We start from the raw sequence: 21,005 nt of genomic DNA, 5'->3' as shown, positions 1-21,005 counted from the left end.
AAGTGGGCTCAGTGACACACATGATTTTCCTCTGAACTATGAGGCAATGAGGCGTATATACATGATTTTCCTCTGAACTATGAGGCAATGAAGCGTATATACATGATTTTCCTCTGAACTACGAGGCAAACTTATCTGTAACACTATAATGCAACACTTTCTCCCTCTATCCCCCAATGAATATGTGTCTTTGTTAAGCCTAACTGGATTGATGGGATCATGGAAGGTTTATAAAAGAATATTGTTTGCATATAATCTATTTTTTTAGGCTGGTGTGTCATATTCTAATGTTGTGCGTGAATGGAAAAGCAGGACTAATCAACAATAGGGCCTATGTAAATGTAAAAGTAACACAGTTATCTTGCTTATGTAAATGTCTTGTGAAATGCCCTTACAGCGACCCCTATGTAATTGGCAAAAGTAGTCGAATCATGGTATGATTAAAAACGAAATAGTTTACCTTGTGATGATGATATGACTTGAGGTGCTTTTCTGTGTGCTGCTTGTCACATAATAATGTTGCGCTCAACACTGGACCTGCCAACTTACCAAATGAACGGCTGGGTTTTTCAACAAAGGCAAGAACAGACCGGGTTTTTGTATTTGTATCCCAATCCGTTGTTAGTACTCTGACCTGGATTCAAAAACAGTTAAAGAAGATGCGGGCATAGTTGAGTTAATCGATAAAAGCTCATCTTCCTCTAATCTGCTCTGTCTGTGGCTCAACACGTGCGCACAAAACATTGCTATGCAGGCAAGGGTTAACTGGGCGTGTCGTCACTGATATCACAGGTATGAACATTTCAACACATGCTTACCTAGAAGCTCTGCACGTCTTTTTTTCGTCACAACTAGCCTTTGAGAAGGGAAGGGATGGTAGCTGCTCTCGTCAACGGCAATAAAACCGTTTGGTGAACTTCCTCCTTAAAATCATACCTGCGGTACAGGTAAGCCTTTGAATCGACCGTGTTATACGTTCTGTTTCTGACATTAGTTTACGCTGATCATAATGGTTTTAAGTAGGCTACGATGCTGCGTAGGCTTCCTCTAAAAGATAAAATTCGACTGACCTTAACTCTTCTGTTAGCAGATCCTTGACTAAAGTGCAGGTAAACAGCGGTGTGATCATATCGATTGTAGTAGGCCTAATGCTATGATCAAAGATGCTATGGTCTTTGCGAGGACATTCCTGATAAAATTGAATTGTAAAATGTGAGACTGTCACTGAATTCAGATACAGTGTCTTCCAGATGGATAGACCTACATTTCCAAAAAACTCTCATATTGATTTAGCAGTCACGTGGTCATTAGTTCCTCAACTAAAGAGCTTACCAGATAAAGCTAAACTTCTGCTTTTGTGTTTGTTTTGTTCTGTCTCATGTGTTGTCAGAAAAAAAAATCTGTTGTGGGACATTGTCCCACCTACCTCAGAAGAAATACGTGTGACATCCATTGTAGCCAAATAGTAACTCAGCTCCAGATAGGGCCTTTGTGCCCTATGGATGTGGATAAAGACATAATTTTATAAACTGGTCTGAATCAATGGCTCCATCCCCACCTCCACCTCCACCTCCACCACCTCCAGTGCCACCTCCACCGCCTCCTCCTCCTCCTCCAGGCAATGGGCCCCTCTCCCGCAAGGGCCACAATCGGCGCTCCAAGATGCGCAACTTCAACTGGGAGGCCATTCCCCAGCACAGTGTACTGGGCAAGCACAACATCTGGACAACAGAGCAGACCAGTACCGACTATGAGCTGGACACAAAGCGCATGGAGGAACTGTTCAGTCGCACAGACCAGAGCCCATCACCAAGGAAGGCCTCCATTCGCCGCAGTATCCACGGGATGCCAGCCAGTACCCAGGGAACTGAGGTATTACACTTTGCTCATCTTCTGTCTTCTGTAGCACAGCCTGAAATTCTGCTGTGAGGGACACAGTTGTGAGGCAGAGATCACTGATGAAAGATTCTTTGTTGGGTGAAAAATCCAAAGAATGTTTAGCTCCATAAAGAACCTCTGAAGAACATGCATTTAGGCTGTTGACTTTTGTGTATCAACTGAACATGTTGCCAATACTACAGGTCATTCATACAGCATATTTACAGTCAGGATTAGTTTTACTTCTGTATGGTATAGCTTTTAAGGAAACTAGTTCAGATGTCAAGCTGGAGCTATGATTTCTGGTACTGTAGATGATTTATTGCTCTACATTTGTGTGTGGACAATAATGTGTGATGTTTCAACATGTGGTTGCAAGCAGGTGTGGAGAGGTTGACTGGAATACATGTAGGCTTAGGTCTCTTTTGCTAAGCCATGCCTATATCCCCACTGAAGTCAGATGCTGTCGGTGTCTATTATTAGCCTTGTTGACTTGCTATAGTATTAGATCTGCAGTGGGAAATGATATTCAAAAACAATTATATGTGCATTGTGACACTGCTGTTATTTGTTTTCTAGAATGTGCTAGGCAGGGATGTAGTGGAGGCTAAACGCAAGTAAACACAGTTTATCCACATGAACTTTGATATTGTGCATTATCTTCCTCTCACCTGCCATCACTTCTTTATTACTTTATTACGTGAGTTATCCCTCTGCGTGCCACTGGGAAATGGTAAACAAAAACAGTAAACATCTTTTCATTCTGAGGTGTAGATGTACTGTTGCCACACCTGGTTACACAGATCCTCATAACAGCAACAAATCCCTGTTTTCCATTAATACCTCTAGGACAAAAGCACACAATGGCAAAGCCTCATTAATTAGCTCCAAATGAAGCCAATGGTCAAGTGAAAAACATTGTTGCACATTTTAGAGCGATTACTTAACACTTTCGGCCTGGTGTTGATTTTCTCTCAGCTATGGTGTTTTTCTTTTTGAAAAACTGAAATGAAGGGAACTCTGAGGTGCGTTCAAATTCGCAAACATAGGTGAACGTTAGCAAACATTTGCAAACAACTTTCTGTTTGCCTTGAGTTTTAGGCGAATGGTTGCGAACACTCGCAAACAGTCTGAGGAGGTAGTTGTTACAATGAATGTTTTCATCAAATCGATCAAATTTATCTGTTCAGAGAAAACATGTTCGCTAGGAATGTTCGCCACGTTTGCCGAATATGAACACACCTCTGGTTTCTTTTTTAAATGCATGTCACCTGGAATACTGTAAATGGGATCTGAGCAAAAAAGGGGATCTTAAACATTTAACTAAACAGTGCTTATTATAACTGGAACTAGAACTTTGAATTTGATGATCTTCAAAGGTCAACACATTCTAGTAAATCAGCTGAAATGCCTTGCCTTATGTGTACCTGCAGGTATCTATACTAAGCTCCAAGAGGAACATGAACATTGGAATATTCCTCAAGCAGTTTAAACGGTAAGCACACAATCAAGGGAAAAACTCGGAGACAACAACAAGGTTCCTTGACAGGCCCTGCATACCTGTATGTCTCATAGTCTACATGTCTAAGCAGGCTGTGGATTTTTGCATGAAAACTGTAGATAAAGCTATTTATGGCTCTAAAATCAGACCCTCTGTTTATTTTTCAAAATTGTTTTCTCATGTGCTTTTATTCTCCAAGATTTGACATTTTATGTCAATATTCCTGTTCAGCTTGTTGCTTGAAATGTGATGAAGTCATATTCATGCAGTCTTTAGCGGACTATAGGAATGATGACAGGAAACACCAGTTAGATGCTGTCAGGCAGGCTAGGGCATGCCACAGACTGTGGTGCTTTCCACATAGACGTCCAGCATAGCCGTGTGATTCAGCCAAGCACTAGGTGCAGCCCAGGCCCGTCCCAGTCTGGTATGAGTAATGCCACCACATGGCCAGGATCTCGCTCCCCTAGAAGTTTGTGCTGGCAAGGCCTTGATTTGCTCGCTGTCGTCCAATGATCCAACTTGTGCTTTCATGAGTGGATGAGTCACTGGTTTGCTGGAGATTGATCCCTGTTTGTGTCCCACCCCTACAGGCCGATGGTGGACATGGTAGCGGATATCAGCCAGGGCCAGAGGGAGGGGTTCGCCAGAGGGAAGGTCCGGGAGTTGTGCAAACTGCTTCCAGAGGAGGAGGAGGTATGGGCTGCTGCACCTTTTCTCCAGTGTGGGGTGGGGAGTTGCTACACCTTTTTTCTAGTGTGGGGTGGGGAGGAGGGGGTAAGGGGGTGGAGGTGGAGTAACAACAACTGAAAAGTGATAGCTAGGGGAGGTGGGTGGGGACTACCTGTGTTTCATCACTTTTATAGCGGGTAGCTATTCCAGCTTGGAATTTTAAACTTTTGAAATGGATTCTTTTGTGTTGCACAATATATTACAACCTATGTGCGTGTGCTTGTGCGTGCAGGTGAAACAGCTACGTGCGTATGAAAGCGATATTTCCGTGCTTTCTGAGGCGGACCTCTTCATGGTGCTTCTTGTTAAAGTTCCTTGGTGGGTATAGTTATATTCTACAGCAGGGGTTCCCAAAGTGGGGGTCGCGGGACGGCGAGGGGTGGGTCGCGAAATGATTTCCATAAATCAAATAAATTTGGAAAAAATAAAATTCTGAAAAATTATGACTGGATAAGATCACCATTCACTGTAACCACCGCAAGTCATCTGTCAGCCGGCATGGAGGACGCACTGGTTGAGCTGTCATGTGACCGCACTTTAAAGACAGATTTTAATTCCAAGACGCTTGCTGAGTTCTGGATTTCAGTCGAGAGGGAATATCCACAGCTATCCAAGGCCGCGATGGACGTACTGACGCCGTTTGGCTCCACATGCCTGTGCGAAAAGACTTTCTCTGCACTGACATATATTAAAAACAAATACAGATCGCATCTAAATGTGGAGGATGATCTCCGTGTGGCCGTCTCCACAATTAAACCAAGAATGGACTTGCTGTGTTCCATCCATCTCATTAGATGAGATTAACGCTGAAACATAGTTGCCAAAGTGTAAATTTGCGCCGCAACAATGTATGTTTACAACAGTTTGTGGATATTACCCTGACTGAGATATTCTTCTGTTAAAGCAACACCAAAGATTTTTTTGTACATTAAAATATTGTTTCCAAAATCATCAACTCGTAACAGGGTGAACGGCACTGCATTCTCTTCGCGACCCTCTATCGGCTATAACCGCACTATGCAAGTTTGCCAGATCGGGTAGCGGATCTGTAGTTCGATGGAATGAGACATAAGAAGCTACACATTTGACTTGCTTCTGATGTCGCAATAGCCAACATCATACTTTCATAAAATCATGCAACGTACTCTACCTCGTCTGTAGACATTATTTCCAAAGCCAGTGCTGGATAAACAAATAGCGTGCGTGCGACAGGAAAAGTGCTTTGGTGTTGCTTTAAAATGGAAATTAAAGTAATGTTTCAAAGTTGCACTCATGTTACATGGATATTATGCTTTTCTGCTTTTATCATATAGTAAAGTTCTATACGTAAAATCATAACAGGCTGCTCTGTTCTTTTGTGTTAAGCCCGTGTTTGGATAAGCCTAGTGCGAATGGCCGGTGCGCACATTTTATTTAATTTTTTGAGTCACATCCAGGGATAGTGGGGGTCGCCAGTCTCTGGCACGGTTATTTTGGGGGTCGCGGGTTGAAAAGTTTGGGAATCCCTGTTCTACAGCACACTTGATCAAATGTCATTTCACACAACTTTAAACAAGTAAAACACAATATATATTCCGTCTTTAGTCACTTTCTTGCAGTAGGTTGCACATTTTTCTTCAGATGGAAATTCTTCCTAACTTACACTTAACTTTCAAAGTGTCTAAAAATCTTTAAAAAAAAATCATCAATCTAAACTAGTCTGCAGTCCATGCATGTGAATGTGCACTCATGGTAAGATTAGCTTCATCCTGTACTAAGTGTCTCTTCCTTTTTCCCCTCACAGTTTACTTTATAACTCCTGGAGTGGTCATCACGCGTAACCACCATGACAAATTAAATCTTTCACGTGAAGGATGTTTGCATCTGTTGTAAATTCATTCAATGACTTCTCTTCCAGCTATGAGGAAAGACTGCAGAGTCTGGTGCTGAAAGAAGAATTTTTCCCTTTCATGGATGAACTTAATCAGTCCATCGCCACTATGACCGCAGCTGGGCAAGGTGAAAGCCAATAGCTCATTTTTCGTTCAGTTCAGTCTGCCTCCCCTCCTGCGAAACGCAGATGCTTTGCCAATCCTTTGTGTGTTTGTTAATATATGAGACAAAAATGTATGAGTTACACGTGTGTTGAAACTTGAAAGCCTTCTTTTGATTTACTTGTTCTCCACAGAGTTGCTGAAATGTGTTGATCTCCACTCTGTCATCCGGTTAGTGTTGAAAACAGGAAACTACATGAACGCTGTAAGTTCAGGCATTTTTGTCTTTTTTTTGTTGTTATATTAATCCAACTCCACAAAATGTATATATTTTACTGTTATGATGACACTGCAGGAAGAATGAGTTTCTGATTGTTATGATGCAGGAGATATGTCCTGTCTCTTTAGTTTCTTCTTTTATGGAAAATGGCAAGAAATGCATATAAACCTAAACAAGCACAAATAAACAAGCAGAACATCTTGTAACTGTTAGGCAGGCCTCATGTTGATTTGTCTGGAGTTCTATCTGAAGCCTTATATTCTCATTGCCATTGACTTCAGGGTGGTTATGCGGGCAGTGCCATTGGCTTCCGGATGACCTCCCTTTTGAAACTAGTTGACACCAAGGCCAACAAGCCTGGCATGAACCTGATGCACTATGTGGTGATGGTAACAAACTAAATCCTTAACTACCTTGCTGCAAAGATCATGACAAAAACTGGAAAATATGGTTAGAAACATGCATGCATGCATCTCATACTGCCTTTTATGTTTGTAATGATCTCAGCAAGCACAGAAGGTTGACATGGCTCTGCTGAAATTCCCCAACCAACTGGAGCATCTGGCTGATGCAGCAAGGTAAGAGGGGCACATCTGGAGAATTAATTTGAAATATTACTTATGTGTTCAAAGCTAGACATGGATAAGAGAGTGTCAACAGGAGCAAAGTTCATAGTCGGCTTAAGTAATCAGTTGAGTGGGTGTTGCTTTTATTTGATGCATCGACAATCTGAGAGGAAGGTTAATGAATATTGTGCATTCCGCACTATCTGTGCAAGAAACATGTGCTTGTAGTCAATAGTTTGTCATAGTTTGGCTAATGACAAAAATGTCTGCACACAAGCAAAACATATCAATATGTTCTGATCTCTTTTTCAATTCTTTTGCAGTACTTAAAAAAAAAAATCATTAAATGACCTGAATTCTGCTCATGACTGCAGCTGTGTTTGAGAGTCTGGCCACAGTCTGACGACTGTGTTCAAGTGTTCAAAAGCCACTAAACATTGATTTTGCTGTTGTCATCGGTGACAGAGTTATGATGGTCATTTTTCACTCGTGGACAAAAAGTATGATTAGACTTTGTCTCCCGCTGCTGCTCTTCCGCGTAGTGGTGCAATTAATGGACCATTTTCACTGGCAGCTCATTCCTTTGAAAACACATTCTGTCCAGAATTCAGAAACAGGAACTGGAGGCTGAGTTCCAGCTGAAGGTGAAGAAAGTTCAAAAGGTGAAGGAGGATTCAGAAAAGCAACCAGACCTTAAAGAACAAATGGAGGATTTCCTAAAAGTAAGTAATTTGATGCTATCTGCATGTAGCTTTTTCCCTCCTTTTAAAATCTGTTTGAAATTGGGGGGCGCTGTGGCGCAGACCCATATACGGGTCGAGTGCCCACGGGGACCCAGGTTCGAATCCGACCTGTGGTCATTTCCCGATCCCACCCCATCTCTCTCTCCCACTTGCTTCCTGTCTCACTCTCCACTGTCCTGTCCAAATAAAAAGCAAAAAAGACCCAAAAAAGCAAAAAAGACCCTAATTTCAAAAATATTTGAAATTAAATTGTTTGCTCTTTCTGTAGGATGCGGAGTGTTGTCTGGCTGAAACTAAGACCTCCTTCCAGGACCTGAACTCACTGACTCAGTTAGTTGCTGAATACTTCTGTGAGGATCCCAAACAGTTCAAGCTCGAGGAGTGTTGCCTCATCTTTCACTCTTTCTGTCAGAAGTTCCTACGAGCCATTCAGGTAAAGCTATCTCTAGTTGAGTTTGATCCAAGACTAAATTGACTGATTAGCTCATGGAATGATGATAATCCCATTCTGTGAACTACCCTCCAGTATTTGCTCTTTATTTGTGTAGTTTTTATAGGTTAGTAATTACTTTTTGTAAAATGTAATATTCCACATAAACTAACGTTATGATTGAGTCTGACTACCTTTGATTTATTTTTTTCCCTCAAATGAAGACTTATTTTTGTTTAAAAGATTTTAGCACTGCAAAAATTGAAAGTTGCTACAAACCTGCTGAAGTATGAACAAATATGAAAATGAAAAAAAAACAAATAGAATATCACAAGGTTAGCCTGTAATGTTATCAGTGGTAATGAGTCACATAACTGGCTGTTATCATAACAAGGGTTATCATGAGTAATAGCTTCTATTCATCATGAGTGATAGCATCCAGTTCTCATGCGAAAGTTGATAAGCAGCCCTCTCTCCTCTCCAGGAAAATCGGGATCGAGAGGTTGCGGAGATGAAGAGAAGACAACGTGAGCGCGTGCAGTGTGCCGCCAAGCGCCGCTCTACAGCCTCCTGCTCCACGAGGGACAAGGACATGGAGGGGGTGGCCCTGGAGTCCGTCCTACAGCGATTCCTCAACAACCGCACGTCACGCCGGAGAGGAGGCTCGCACTCGCCCTCCGGCTCCAGCTGCGGCAGCCTGTCGGAGGTTCCCTCCAAGGAGAGCTGCCTCGCCCAGAAGAACTCTGCTGGCGGTGAGGGGGGGTGGTGGTGGTGTTGGTGTTGTTGGAGGTGAGATGGAGGCGGGTGGAGGGAGGGACTCCACCAAAGGAGCTGAGGTACAGAGACATTTGACGAGCAGCTTGCCGCAGTTGCTCGACATGGAGAACGTGGCGGAGAACGCCGTTGTGCATGTTCCGTCGGAAGAGGGAGACCAGAGTACAGGGGACGGGAGTTCCACTCCTACGCAGGACCTGATCTGTTCCACCCCGGTCTTGAAGCGCAACGCGAGCGCATCGTCGATCAGCAGTCAGATCACGGTCTCGATGACCGAGGACAGCCGGGAGCATGACGGCGACGACGAGGATGAGAGCCTGGCGGAGGAAGAGGCACAGAAGATGCGCGAGGTGTCTCGCAAGGTCCTCCGCTACCAGAACAGCCGCAGCAGCATATCCTCCGTAGCTGACCTCTCGCTGGGCGCCCAGTGCTCACCCGGCGGCAGCGGTTGTGGCAGTGCCAGGGCATCACCACGGCGACGGACCTTCCTGGACGAAGAGGAGAAAGCTGCTGAGGAGATTCCGTTGGGAGAAGATGGGGAGGCCAAGGTGGTCCTGAGGGCGCACCAGCATTTCCTCCAAAGCAAAGTCAACGCCATCAACCGGCGGCACACGCTCACATTGCCCCCGGTGGCCAAGGGGGTGGACAGCGACGAGGACGACATCTGGATCCCCACAGACGACGATCCCAAAAGACCCAGAGCGCCTTACCTGTCTAAGGTCGGGAAGATGAAGTCCGAGCATGTATTGGACACGGCCAACTCCTCGTTCGAGTTTGTGGACACTCCAGTGAAAAACCCCCCTGGCTCCTCTGTGGATACGAAGGTGGATGGGGACAAGAAGGTGGTGGTTCCCCCACTGAACTTCAGCCTGATGCAAGGGAGCCTTGTCCAAAGGCGCAGCTCATCTCGGAGTCCCTCTGGATTAATGTCCTTTTTTAAGCGTCTTGGTGAAAAAACAAAGCCTGTCTGATTTAGGCATTAGTACACTTTGTTTGCTGTATGTTTGGTCATTTTGTGAGTGACTTCCTCTTCCTTTTTATCTGTTCATGATGTGTTCCGCTTTTGGCTGCCTCCATTTTACACTCATGTTTTAGACCACACAATGAACTTGGATTGGAGATATTTAAAATACCTGAGACTGGGACTTCTTTTAAAAATGCCTCGCAATGGTAGTAGTACTTTACTCTTCACTCAAAGCCTGTTACAATGCACATACAAAGGTTATTGTAATACCATAAAATGTCCACTAAGTGGCAGTAGATAACAAGAAGGGCTCCTGAAAATATACTGCCACATGTTTTTAAATCATATTCTATTCATTTTATCTGAGATTATTTTGTCTCTTAATTTATGTTTTACCTACCTTACTTGGCCTTATTAAATGTGTGCTTTTGTCACACAAAACATCTGAGCAAAGCTATTTCTGTGGTTCACTTTAAGACGGCTTTCAAACGATTTCCAGTGTGATCCTTTTGGCATGTTTTGGGCGACGTGATTAGGTTTAAGTATGACCAGGGTCTTAAATAGGTCAGCGTAACAATGGCACCCGTTTCTCAGCGACGTGTAAGGGGCAAGCAGGCCTGCAGTGAACCAGAGAGAGCTTAGCCCTATAAAGACATCCAGGACTTACGCTGGGCATGGGCCAACACCTGGTGGTCTCCTGATAATGGGTGTGACTGAGACGTCAGCATGAACCGTGCCAACCCAAAGCTCTCCTTTCTGCCATGTATACAGTCTCACCCTCCCTCCCTTTCCCCTCTCCCTCACTTTCACCCCTTCTCACTCTCTCTGTCTCTCTCCCCATGTCTTGCTGTCTCTCTCTCTCTCTCTCTCTCTCTCTCTCTCATCCTTCTCCCTATCCAGTTGGCTTTTTCCAAAACAAACCTCTGCCCCCCCCCCCCCTCCCCACCCATATCACCTTCTGCCTCTGTTTTGTCTGCTGCCCCTACCTCTCCCACCCCCCTGTGTAATGAGGGGCGTGAGGGGTGGTTGGGTGTAGTGGGGGTTTGGAGGGAGAGGGATTAAATCCCCTGAATAAATGGGTTTGGGGGTTAAAATTAGATGCAGCTGGAAACAACATGGGGTGCATGCATGTTTGCAATTGAAAAGCCTAAGATTAACCAGACCCAGTTCAGAAAATTGAAAGCTTAATACACACACACACACACACACACACACACACACACTGTGTCCAATGCTCATCAGAGAGATAGTCAGCCATGACAGTTGGGGTGAGGCCTGCCACTGCACAGCCGTTGAGAGAGAGAGAGAGCCGGCCAGCTCGCCCTTCTTACTGTACAATCTGCTGCTGCTGCTCAACGAGCGGCTTGGCCCCCACCATCTGCCTGCACTATGCTGGATGCAGTCTCCATGGCAACCCACACTCTCTCACAATGAAAGCCTGAGATGACTCGCCACTCTCCAACCCCCCTCCCACTCCGTCTCCCACTCCCGCCCATCAGCAAACAAACAATGCAAGCCCCCTAAACGCCACTGGTTCATCACTCTAGCTGGGAGCACTACTACCTTTGTACCTTGGTTTTACTGCAGCTCTGTTCAGTGGGGTCTCTTTGTAATACCAGATCTCTCTTTCTCTCTCTCTCTCTCTCTCTCTCTCTCTCTCTCTCTCTCTCTCTCTCTCTCTCTCTCTCTCTCTCTCTCTCTCTCTCTCTCTCTCTCTCCCCCTCTCAGGGAGCACTGCTAGACACACGCTCTTACACACACAATGCCTATCAGAGAGATGGTCAGATGGTCACAAAGCTGTGAAGCACAGGAAATCCTTTGTTATGATAGACTACCATTTGCCCTTTGTCTTTCACTTAGAGGTATTTTGGGCTGTTTTTATGACCTTATATACACACACACACACACACACACACACACACACATATATATACACCCATGAAGGCCTAGCTCATCTTCCCCTCAAATCCCAGCTGCTCGTGTTTGTATTGTTGTGTACCCCCCCTCTCAGCCTAATCTCTCCTCCAGCCTCTATCTTGTGTCACTCCCATCCTATCCCATCCCATCCTCCTTCCTGACGCTGTGGGCTCTACATGCTAATCAGCCCTGCAGCGCGAGCCTCCACCGGCCCACGGAAACAAAGGTGCATTCACTCAGCGGAATCTACCTCATTAGTCGCACCACTAGGAAGAGCTACAAACAGGACTTTGTTATGTCATTCCTCCTCATCCCTGTGAATACGCTAATGCCGGTCTCTTGTCTCTACACTGTCGCTGTCTGTCGGTCTGTCTGTGTGTGCGTGTGCGTGAGACAGAGAGGGTGATGCTGGAATTTCAACACATCTTCTCTTCAGGCAGCCGAGGTAGCAGCAAGCATCCTCTCTGACCTTTTATGGGCAGTGGGGGGTGTGTGCTTTTGTGTGTGGAGGCTGTAGCCCACTGCAGCAGACAACTCTGGCAACCCCATCGTCTCTTACAGCCTGGCAGTAGTGGGCGGGTGCTAAAGCTTAGCCTATTTTGCATACCAGCGCAGCCATTGGTCCTAATGGCTCCTCCCATTCCCAATTGAGCCAATGAGCACAGAACTTGATCTCCATTCCGCTCTCGAGTCCCACCCTCAATCCCTGTCCACTCTCCCTCTCTCGCCCACCGAGGACTGTTTCTCCCCCCCTTCTCAACGCCAAAGACCCCCCTCTCGCTCTCTCTCGCTCGCCCTCGCCTCTGACGTCTGTCGTCTGGGTTCGTCTTCTTCCCGGGGAGCGGCCGAAACGAGCGGATTTGACAATGGGCAGCCTCCGGCGCGCCGAGCGATGCTGACTCTTCATCGGTTTCCAGCTTGAATCTCATGTGAGTACCCTCCAATAATCCTGCTTCTCCTTTGTCTCCCTGCATTGGGAGTGCTTGTCTTCCTCCTCCTCCTCTTCCTCCTCGTTTCTTTCCTCTGTCCACAAATCGTTACTCGTACGTGCATATGGCACAATACGGTGGCGACTGAGGGAATGAATAATTCATTTGCACTATCTCATCTGACAGCTGCGTGGCTAGGGAATCTGGTGTTAGGGCAGTGATTTGCTTATTGTCTGGTGCATGGTCGAGTTGTCACATATACTAAAATTATGATGGAGCAAGCAGGATAGATGTGGATGGTGGAAAGAAAAAAAAGCTATTGTCTGTCGTCCTCTTTTGGTGGAGAGCTTCACATCTGTCCATTGAGACTGCCGACGACTGGTGCCCCATGTAGCGTGTGTGTGTGTGTTTGTGTGTTTGTGTGTGTGCGCGCGTGTTCGTGCGTGTGCTGCAGTGTTTGGGCAGGGCACAGGACGACAGTGGCTCAGGCTGGCATGTTTAATATTGGAGGTAGACTGTACCTGCGTAAACAGGTTTTCATGTGAGGTGTGTATACCATTTATAGTTAGTCCAAATCTTGATTTAAACTTTCGAAAATGTCTGTCTGACTATCTTTTGTCAAATTCCTTCTACAGCAAGGATGATTTCAGACATGGTTTTATTTAATTGTCTCTTGTAGAACTAGTCCTCATGTTCACACTGGTTCATGGTAGTCTACATATGTGAATATAATTCAGGATGATATGAGGGGTTGACCTGTGAAGCTTTAGTGAATGCTATTTTTGCCACTTGGGGTCACATTCAGAGCAGGGGCCATGTGTGGATGTTTGTAGTGGCATGTGTTTGGGGTGGAGAGTCACCCTGTTCTGAGGACAAACTGGTCTCCAGACCCCCTTACACCTCCACTCATGAACAGAGTTCAGGGCAGGTGGACCGGCTTCCTCAATGGCTTGTACACGGAACACCAAGGCAGCTAGGCATTTGGGCTCACTAAGAAACGGTGTTTGGTTATTCTGATGGAAAATCCCCTGATAGTTGGAGTCCTTTTTAGATGAACACCATCCGATCTCCACTGAAGTCGGGACTGATAACGGGAACAGAAGTGTGTGTGCGCTCAATCTTGCATCACAGCCCAACTGATAAACTCCAATGAGGTAAAGTCAGTGGCGTGTGTAGAGCAAGCAGATTAACCAAACAAGCTTGTAATGGAAAAGATAGAGGCAATTACAGCCAAATCACTAAATTACATTTGGTATGTTCAAAGTGCTTCTTCTCAAGGGCCAAGCATGTATCAGAGATGATCACTAACAGCCCATAATAAACAGGCTGGTTCAGTAATGGTGGGAGTGGTCCTCATGCGTGACACCACACCCCACCAGCAGCACATGGTCAGGCCACACACACATTTTAGATGTGTTTTACTGTCTACATCTAAATGAGTCATACGAATAGGTCTTGGGGACGGTGGTAGCAGTCGTGGTAGCGTAGTGGCTAAGGAGCTGCGCAGTAGCCTGAAAAGTTGTGGGTTCAATTTCCGGCTTCCATCATTGTGCCCTTGAGCAAGGGAGTTGCTCTGCTGGGGACCAAGACCTTTGTAATATAACTGAAATAATGTAAGTCGCTTTGGATAAAAGTCTCTGCTAAAAGTGTCTGCTAAATGAATGTAATGAATGAATGTAAATGTAAGGTCTTGGACCAGGAAGAAAATGTGTGGCCCTTATCGGGTGAGATTCTGTCAGATCTCTTCCCAGTCCATCCCACTGTCAGGTTCAATCTGGTGTGGGGGTCTATCAGTGGGTCTCCTAGGTTCGCTTCATATTTGGAGCGCATATACAACATAGCTTCCATACCCTGTGATTTGTGCTTTGACAACTTCAGGTCAGGATCCCTACAACTCAACATTTTCAATGGTTTAATGTCGAAAGCCTTCAAAATAAAAAGTTGAACGTTTATCCCATGTTATATTTTGAAGTGGGGGCTCTTGACATGAACTTTACTCGGAATCTGAATAACTCTCCAAAGATTAAAATATAAGTACAGAAATAGTTCTGTCAAAAGCAGCTTTTTTCGGGTTGTCGATGTGCAATGGTCATTGTGGAAAGGGGCCAGTTGTTGGGGGGCTAGGCCAGGCAGTGGAGGAGGCTGCTCAGCTGTCACTAATGGGAATATTATCTGTCTGACGCCACGTGGAGTAACAGACTGCACCTTGGGTGTCGCCCGCTCCACTTCGCTTGCCCCGCGGCTGCAGCTGGCTCGGGGGGCTCCTCGGGTTAGACCAGTGATCTGCAACCCTGTCCCCCTGCCACGACTGGCCCACTCGACTGGCCTCACTTGAGTCTGAAAGGAGTTTAAAATGAGTACTAGATCTTCTGTCTTTTGACTGTTTACTTTCTTCCTCAGCTCTCTTGGCAGCATTTTTATATCTCTAATCTCAGACTCGCTCTTTTGAGGTCTGACTTTTCTCTCTATCTCTCTGTCTGTCTGTCTCTCTCTCTCTCTCTCTCTCTCTCTCTCTCTCTCCCGGTCTTACTGCCCCCCACCCCACACACACACACACACACACACACACACACTCACTATTCACTATCTCCCATCTCCCTCTTTCCCTCTCTTGTACACACACACACACAAAGTACTCTTTGACAGACGAGAGCATCTGTCATGGGGGAGCAGGATCCTGCCTGTCAAACGCCTCCAGAAAGGCAGGCAGAGGCCTCTAGTCAAAACAGCCATTAGACTCATCGTCATCCTTATACGGTAATGTCTTGTTCCTGCAATCTAATACACAGAGAAAAACGATAGTTCTCTCTTAAAATCAAATGAATGCCCAGCATAGTGTTTGTCTCGCATGAGTGAACAACTCGCCGACTTGTTTCTTAAGAAAATGTCCAAGTAAAGCATTTCCCATAACTTTTTGCCAAGGTTTGGCATTACTCTTGACCCATAGTCTGGTGTCTTTTGGACCTCCTACCATCAGATAAATGAGATGCAGTTTCTCAGGGAACATTGCGCTTGTCCTCTCACGACTGTTGAAGTGCAGTTAGTGTCAGACAAATAGATAGTCTTTCCTCCAGCAGTGCAGCGATTATTAGGTGGCTTTACACAGTCAGGATTTCACTACTCATGATGAGATCACACTTACAGCCTCATTTTTTTTTTTTAGTCTAACTGAAAAGCGTCTCTCTCTCTTCCCTTTCAACATTGTTCTCGTGTTGCCTGACATCTATTGTATGATGTCTGTGTGATCACATCACAGTGCTTTGTTGCCTCTGCCAGCACGAAAAAGGACCTGATTTGATTCTGTGCAGAATAGCAGCGTCTTATCAACATCAATTCAAAAAATGTCAATGCCATCCTGCCAAAACGTCAGGTAGTCTATACTGGCTAGTGTTAAAAAGGTTGGCTGTTGTCAATCCTCTTGGGGAGTTTTATGTTCGAATACCACAAACAGCTAAATAATAGCTAAATAAAAGCATAGGCTTCCACCCTTGCCCTTTTATCTCTCAGTCTTGCTTTTTAAAGTGAATATCACACGGCATTCTGGTATTGATCAAACAGCAGAGATATTCCTCCATCTCAAGATAAGTGTTTTTTTTTTAATCCCTCTCCACCCCCACCTGCACCCCACCCCCACCACACCACACCACACCACACCACACCACACCACACCACCCCCACCACACCACACCACACCACACCACACACACTCTCATTTCTATTGCTCTCTCTGTGTCTTGTGTCTTCGTGTTCTTGTGTCTTGAGTACCTTCGGTATGAGTGCTGTAGTCTGGACACTCGAGGTGCAGGAGGGCTGGGCTTGTCTGGGCTGCCTCGCTTTGCCTTGCCGTGTGAAGACAGGCATGTTGCCCTCATTTCCATATGAATCCAATAGTGGTGACATAGTGGAACCATCCTTCACCGGTAAATCAATAAACATGCGCCATGTCTGTGTGTGTGTGTGTGTGTATGATTGTGTGTTGGGCTGTGTAGGTGTGACAGAAAGGAAGTGTAGTGATCCTGTGTGTGTGTGTGTGTGTGTGTTGATTGGAGTTAGGGCGGTGCCCACACTCACAGTGGAGCATCTCTTGACCTTTTGTGTGTCGTCTGCAGTACGTACGCATCCCTCTGCAGACAATGAACAGGCAGCCATGCCATGTGCTTGGGATGTCACCACACCTTCCTGTCCAAGACATTCTGCTGACTAGTCTCTTGGGCTGCATTCTCTTTAACTGATGTATAGAGGCAAATGAATAGCTTGTTGCTGTTCTGCATCTGATTACAAACCAGTCAGATACAAGTCAGATAGTAGTATGTCTGGACGTGTAGCCTGTAACATTATTGGCTTGTTAGCATCTTACAGTGGTAGTTGCAAGCTGGCCTTTTACGGCTGTACCCTCTTTACACAGATTCTTGTGGACTCCTCCCCAGTACATTGTCCCCAGTCTAGACACATATACTGTACTGTAGCTAATGTAGTGATCACACACACACGTGGGATGAAAAATATCCATCCAAACCAGCCTTCCTTTTCTGGTCCTCACTTTTGGTCACTGGTCCAGGAACTTTTCAGCTGTGGTGAGTGCAGTCCTGGAGGCAGAGATCTCTTGCTTCTGGACCCTTCATCGCCAGACTCGCCACTCATGGCGGCTGCATGGCCGCTCCATCCCCACTGCTGCAGTAGTAACGGGAGTGGGAGATAACATCGTGCAACCACAGCACAGCCTCCATGAGGCACAGAGACAAGCGCACTCACTCACATATAACACAGTCCAGACCCCACAGTCCCACATGGCGCTCCGTATATGCGAGCGGTGGAGTGTAAAAGCATTATAACTTCTGTACCGTGGGAAATCAACTTCAGGATAATTAAGAAAATGCTAAGTGTGCAGCTAGGACAACCCCAGGAGAGACTGTGAATGAGAGAGATTGTTATAGAACTAGAGGCTAAACTGGCAGGGATAAAGCTCCCTCTATATCTCCTTAAGCTGCAGTTCTACGAAAGGAAAGATTATTTTATTTGAAAGAAACTTTGTGAACAGCGTCATACACTCAGAATTATACTGCTCCCCTACAACCATCAGAGGTAAAGATTTCCAAAACTTAAAACGTCCTCTAGATCTCTCAATCCTCTTCCTCAAGTGGATATTTCGTCCCAGTTCTCTACGGGGCCGGGCACTTTTGGTCAACCATTTAGAAAGCTGCGCATGTGAGTGAGCGTGCCCTGACAGGGCGGCGTGAGTAAATCCAGACCCATCCCACAGGATGCGAGAGGGGAGTGCAGTGGGACCCCGGCGTCGCGTCCTGTTGTTGTTGTGATTGATCGGCTGCCCGCGGTCCAGGGCCTCGCTTCAGAGAGAGAGCGAGAGAGAGAGAGAGAGAGGACCTCTGGATGACCGCCCTGTGCCAGCGCTCCCCTCCAGAGCCTCCAGAAGAGCTCGCTTTACCCCGAGACTTTATTTTCAGAGCTGCCGTGGCGACAGCAACGTCCTATGTGGTCTGGCTCTCTTCTTTTTTCCCTTTCCAAGCCTCCCCAGCCATCTCAAAAACCTCCCCACCCTACATGGTGTACTGCACAATACAATGGCTGCCCAATACTATTTTTTTGTTACAGCATGTTAACTCCGCCAAAACCGCCTTTGAGGAATATTTAAGGTATTAGACAAAAGGTTGGGATTCGGCGCTATATGAATCAGCAATTAAAGTAGCAATTAGTGACTTCTAAGCTATATTTGAATTGTTATGAAAGATGATTCTCCTGAACTTTTAGGTGTAGTGTTTAGGTTTAAGTACTGTGTCTAAATGTAAGTGAGCTTAATTATGGCTTCGCCCTTCCCCTCTCCTGTTCCTCTGCCTGGTTCTTCTTGTCCTGATTGGCAGTATAATGAAGCCACTTATTTGAACATCTGGGGAGCACAGTAAACTCGAGCAGATGCATTTATAAGTAGAAGACGAGTGTTATGTAATCACAGGGTTGGGTCATCTTGTGCTGCATTCTGTCAGGAGAAACAGTGCAGTTGTGTAACTGATTATCTCCCCTCTCACAAAGGATCAGAACAGTGCATGGTATCAAAGCAAAGCACTGCGGGGGAGCACGGTGGGATCCTGTGCTGGATGTGTACTGGTGCTGCTGCTGCTGGTGGTGGTGGAAATGAGGAGATAAAATAAGCTCTTACTTATGCAATGTCTTCCTAGGGTGGGCAGAAGTTAAAGGATGGACAACAATATCAATTTCTAACACACACTATTTTAACACACACACACACACACACACACACACACTCTGTATACTGTATATACACACATATACTGTATACACACACACACACACACTGTACACACACACACACACACACATACACACACACACACACACACACACACACACACACACACACCTGATCTTACCTTTTGGCATGCAGACAAGCTGTGATTGACTTTAGGACTCTCAGCCTTGTTTACAGTCCAAGCATGCCTTTCACCTTCCTCCTCCTCCTCCTCCTCCTCTTCCTCCTACTATTCACTCCAAACGAGGTCGGCTTTAAATAAAACAGCAGACAAATGAACTACCATACTGGGGTAGTCGTGCATGTCCTGCCCCCGAGTTTCATCCATGCTATAGTGCATCGGAGGGCTCTCTCCATCTCCCCCGCTAAAAGGCCCCTGACAGTGTGCATTCATGGTCAGTGTACTTGCTCTAGATTTACTTTTAGTGTTTTATGCATGCTATCACCTGAATCCCACTCTTGCAGTCCTCCACAGTTATTTGTAGAGTCCTGCACTGTACTGTAAGCTTCAGTGTGCTGGGAGGTTTAGTTTACTGTACTGTAATATTTTTCACTATAATATTTTTGTCGTTCATTGTGTATTACAGAAATCGCATCCTCTCTGTCGTTTTGCATCAGTGCCCAGCCCATTCTGGTCTGAATGTCTGAATTATTCTTCCCTCAAACCCTTGGCATTTGGGTTCTTGCACAGTGCCATATTGTAACTCTACATTTGTTGTTTTCCAGTACAGCTACTTTACTGTATTTCTGATTTCCATCTCTAGCTGAATGCATCGGTGGATTTGGTTTCCTCTCTGCAGCCCAACTCTCAGCCTTGTGTATTCAACCGTAGCTCATTTGGCTTCCTCTTCTTCTCTATCTCTCTCTCTCTCTCTCTCTCTCTCTCTCATCAGTTCCTTCAGACCAAACCTGACCTGAGTGTGACTCCTGATCTCCTCCACGGCTATTTGTAGAGCCCTGTACAGTGACCCAGACCGAAACCGGATCAGACATATTTTGGGCTCCAGCTGCTCCATTTTGCACTGCCAGGTTCTTGCGCTGATAAATGACTTGGCCTTCCTGCTTCAGTTGTGTTCTGACATTCTCAGCTTCCCCCATCAGCCCCTTTCTCTGCTCTCTTGCAGTCTCCATTAATGCATGTCTTGGCAACGGGCACGTTCCCTATGGCTCTGGTTCCTCAGATAGCTGCGGTCCACTGGGCTGCTCTGAAATATGATACCGGACCTGTTGTCTGTTTTTTGGGTGGCCTCAGTGAGACTATGAATCTGAGGTCATTGTTGTTAAGGTCATTGATGAAAGATTTCTCCCTGAGTGTAGGCATAGCTCGCGACGATGATGATTATAATTATGATGATGTATCTATTGTGATGACTGCCGCAGACAGACAATGTCTTTATTTCTTTGTGCCTATTTATAAGCTTGAAAACTGCCATCATCACACCAACTTCCATCACCATCGGCATCACTACCCCAAGACTACCTGCAACTCGGAATGCTGCCCACTGTGCCCCCAGCCCCCTTCCTCAGCAGACGCGCCCAGCCAACAGCCCTCTGAAGTCATGCTTCAGAAGTGAGGCCGCGGTGTGAGACGAATCGGGCTGTTTGCTTAGTCAATGCCTTTAACACCTAATGTAGACAGTCAGGTGAGGTTTACAGCGCCTTTTCACAAAATGAAGGCAGACAGACAGATAGCCTCACCCTACATCTATTAGTCAGAGCTAACAGAAAAGTAGCTTGGCCCACGCTCACTGACGACTAAGTCAGAGAGCCCTAGTTCTGATCTGTGCTCGAGTAGAATGGAAGCAGGAATCCATAGGAATTACCCAATGAAAGTCTTTTTGCCTAAGCCCCATTTTGTCCAAAAACTGGGGCCTTTAATTCCATTAGGATTCTGGATGAGAATATGATGGTGGGCTGGGTGATCCATCTTCACACCTTTGGAGAGGACTAGCGGCCAGTCAATCCGCATAGATGAAGCACCAGTAGGAAGATTTCTCAGAATCAAAGCCTGCACCCCCAATCCAATTAAGCTGAA

At 45.8% G+C, this 21,005-nt stretch overlaps 2 protein-coding genes across 2 annotated transcripts in view; both read left to right on the top strand.

Moving 5' to 3' along the window:
- The first annotated feature begins 744 nt into the window (after window positions 1–744).
- On the top strand, window positions 745–8,996 carry fhdc4 (FH2 domain containing 4). Its single transcript, XM_048263888.1, has 12 exons — window positions 745–947; window positions 1,391–1,872; window positions 3,312–3,373; window positions 3,973–4,075; window positions 4,344–4,429; window positions 6,009–6,109; window positions 6,279–6,349; window positions 6,646–6,753; window positions 6,872–6,942; window positions 7,535–7,652; window positions 7,942–8,106; window positions 8,588–8,996. The coding sequence occupies exons 2-12, from the start codon at window positions 1,543–1,545 to the stop codon at window positions 8,894–8,896; spliced, it is 1,524 nt and encodes a 507-aa protein (XP_048119845.1). The 5' UTR covers window positions 745–947; window positions 1,391–1,542; the 3' UTR covers window positions 8,897–8,996.
- Window positions 8,997–12,512: 3,516 nt separating this feature from the next.
- LOC125308414 (tripartite motif-containing protein 3-like) overlaps window positions 12,513–21,005 on the top strand; it is a 33,713-nt gene continuing 25,220 nt past the window's right edge. Inside the window, exon 1 of the mRNA XM_048264917.1 lies at window positions 12,513–12,687. The gene's annotated coding sequence lies outside the window, so the exon portion shown is untranslated. The remainder of the gene's footprint in view (window positions 12,688–21,005) is intronic.

This window comes from Alosa alosa, chromosome 15 (assembly GCF_017589495.1).
Source record: "Alosa alosa isolate M-15738 ecotype Scorff River chromosome 15, AALO_Geno_1.1, whole genome shotgun sequence".
Lineage (NCBI taxonomy): Eukaryota > Metazoa > Chordata > Actinopteri > Clupeiformes > Clupeidae > Alosa > Alosa alosa.
The sequence above is the reverse complement of the archived record's forward strand: the minus strand, read 5'-3'. Positions and strand labels throughout refer to the sequence as shown.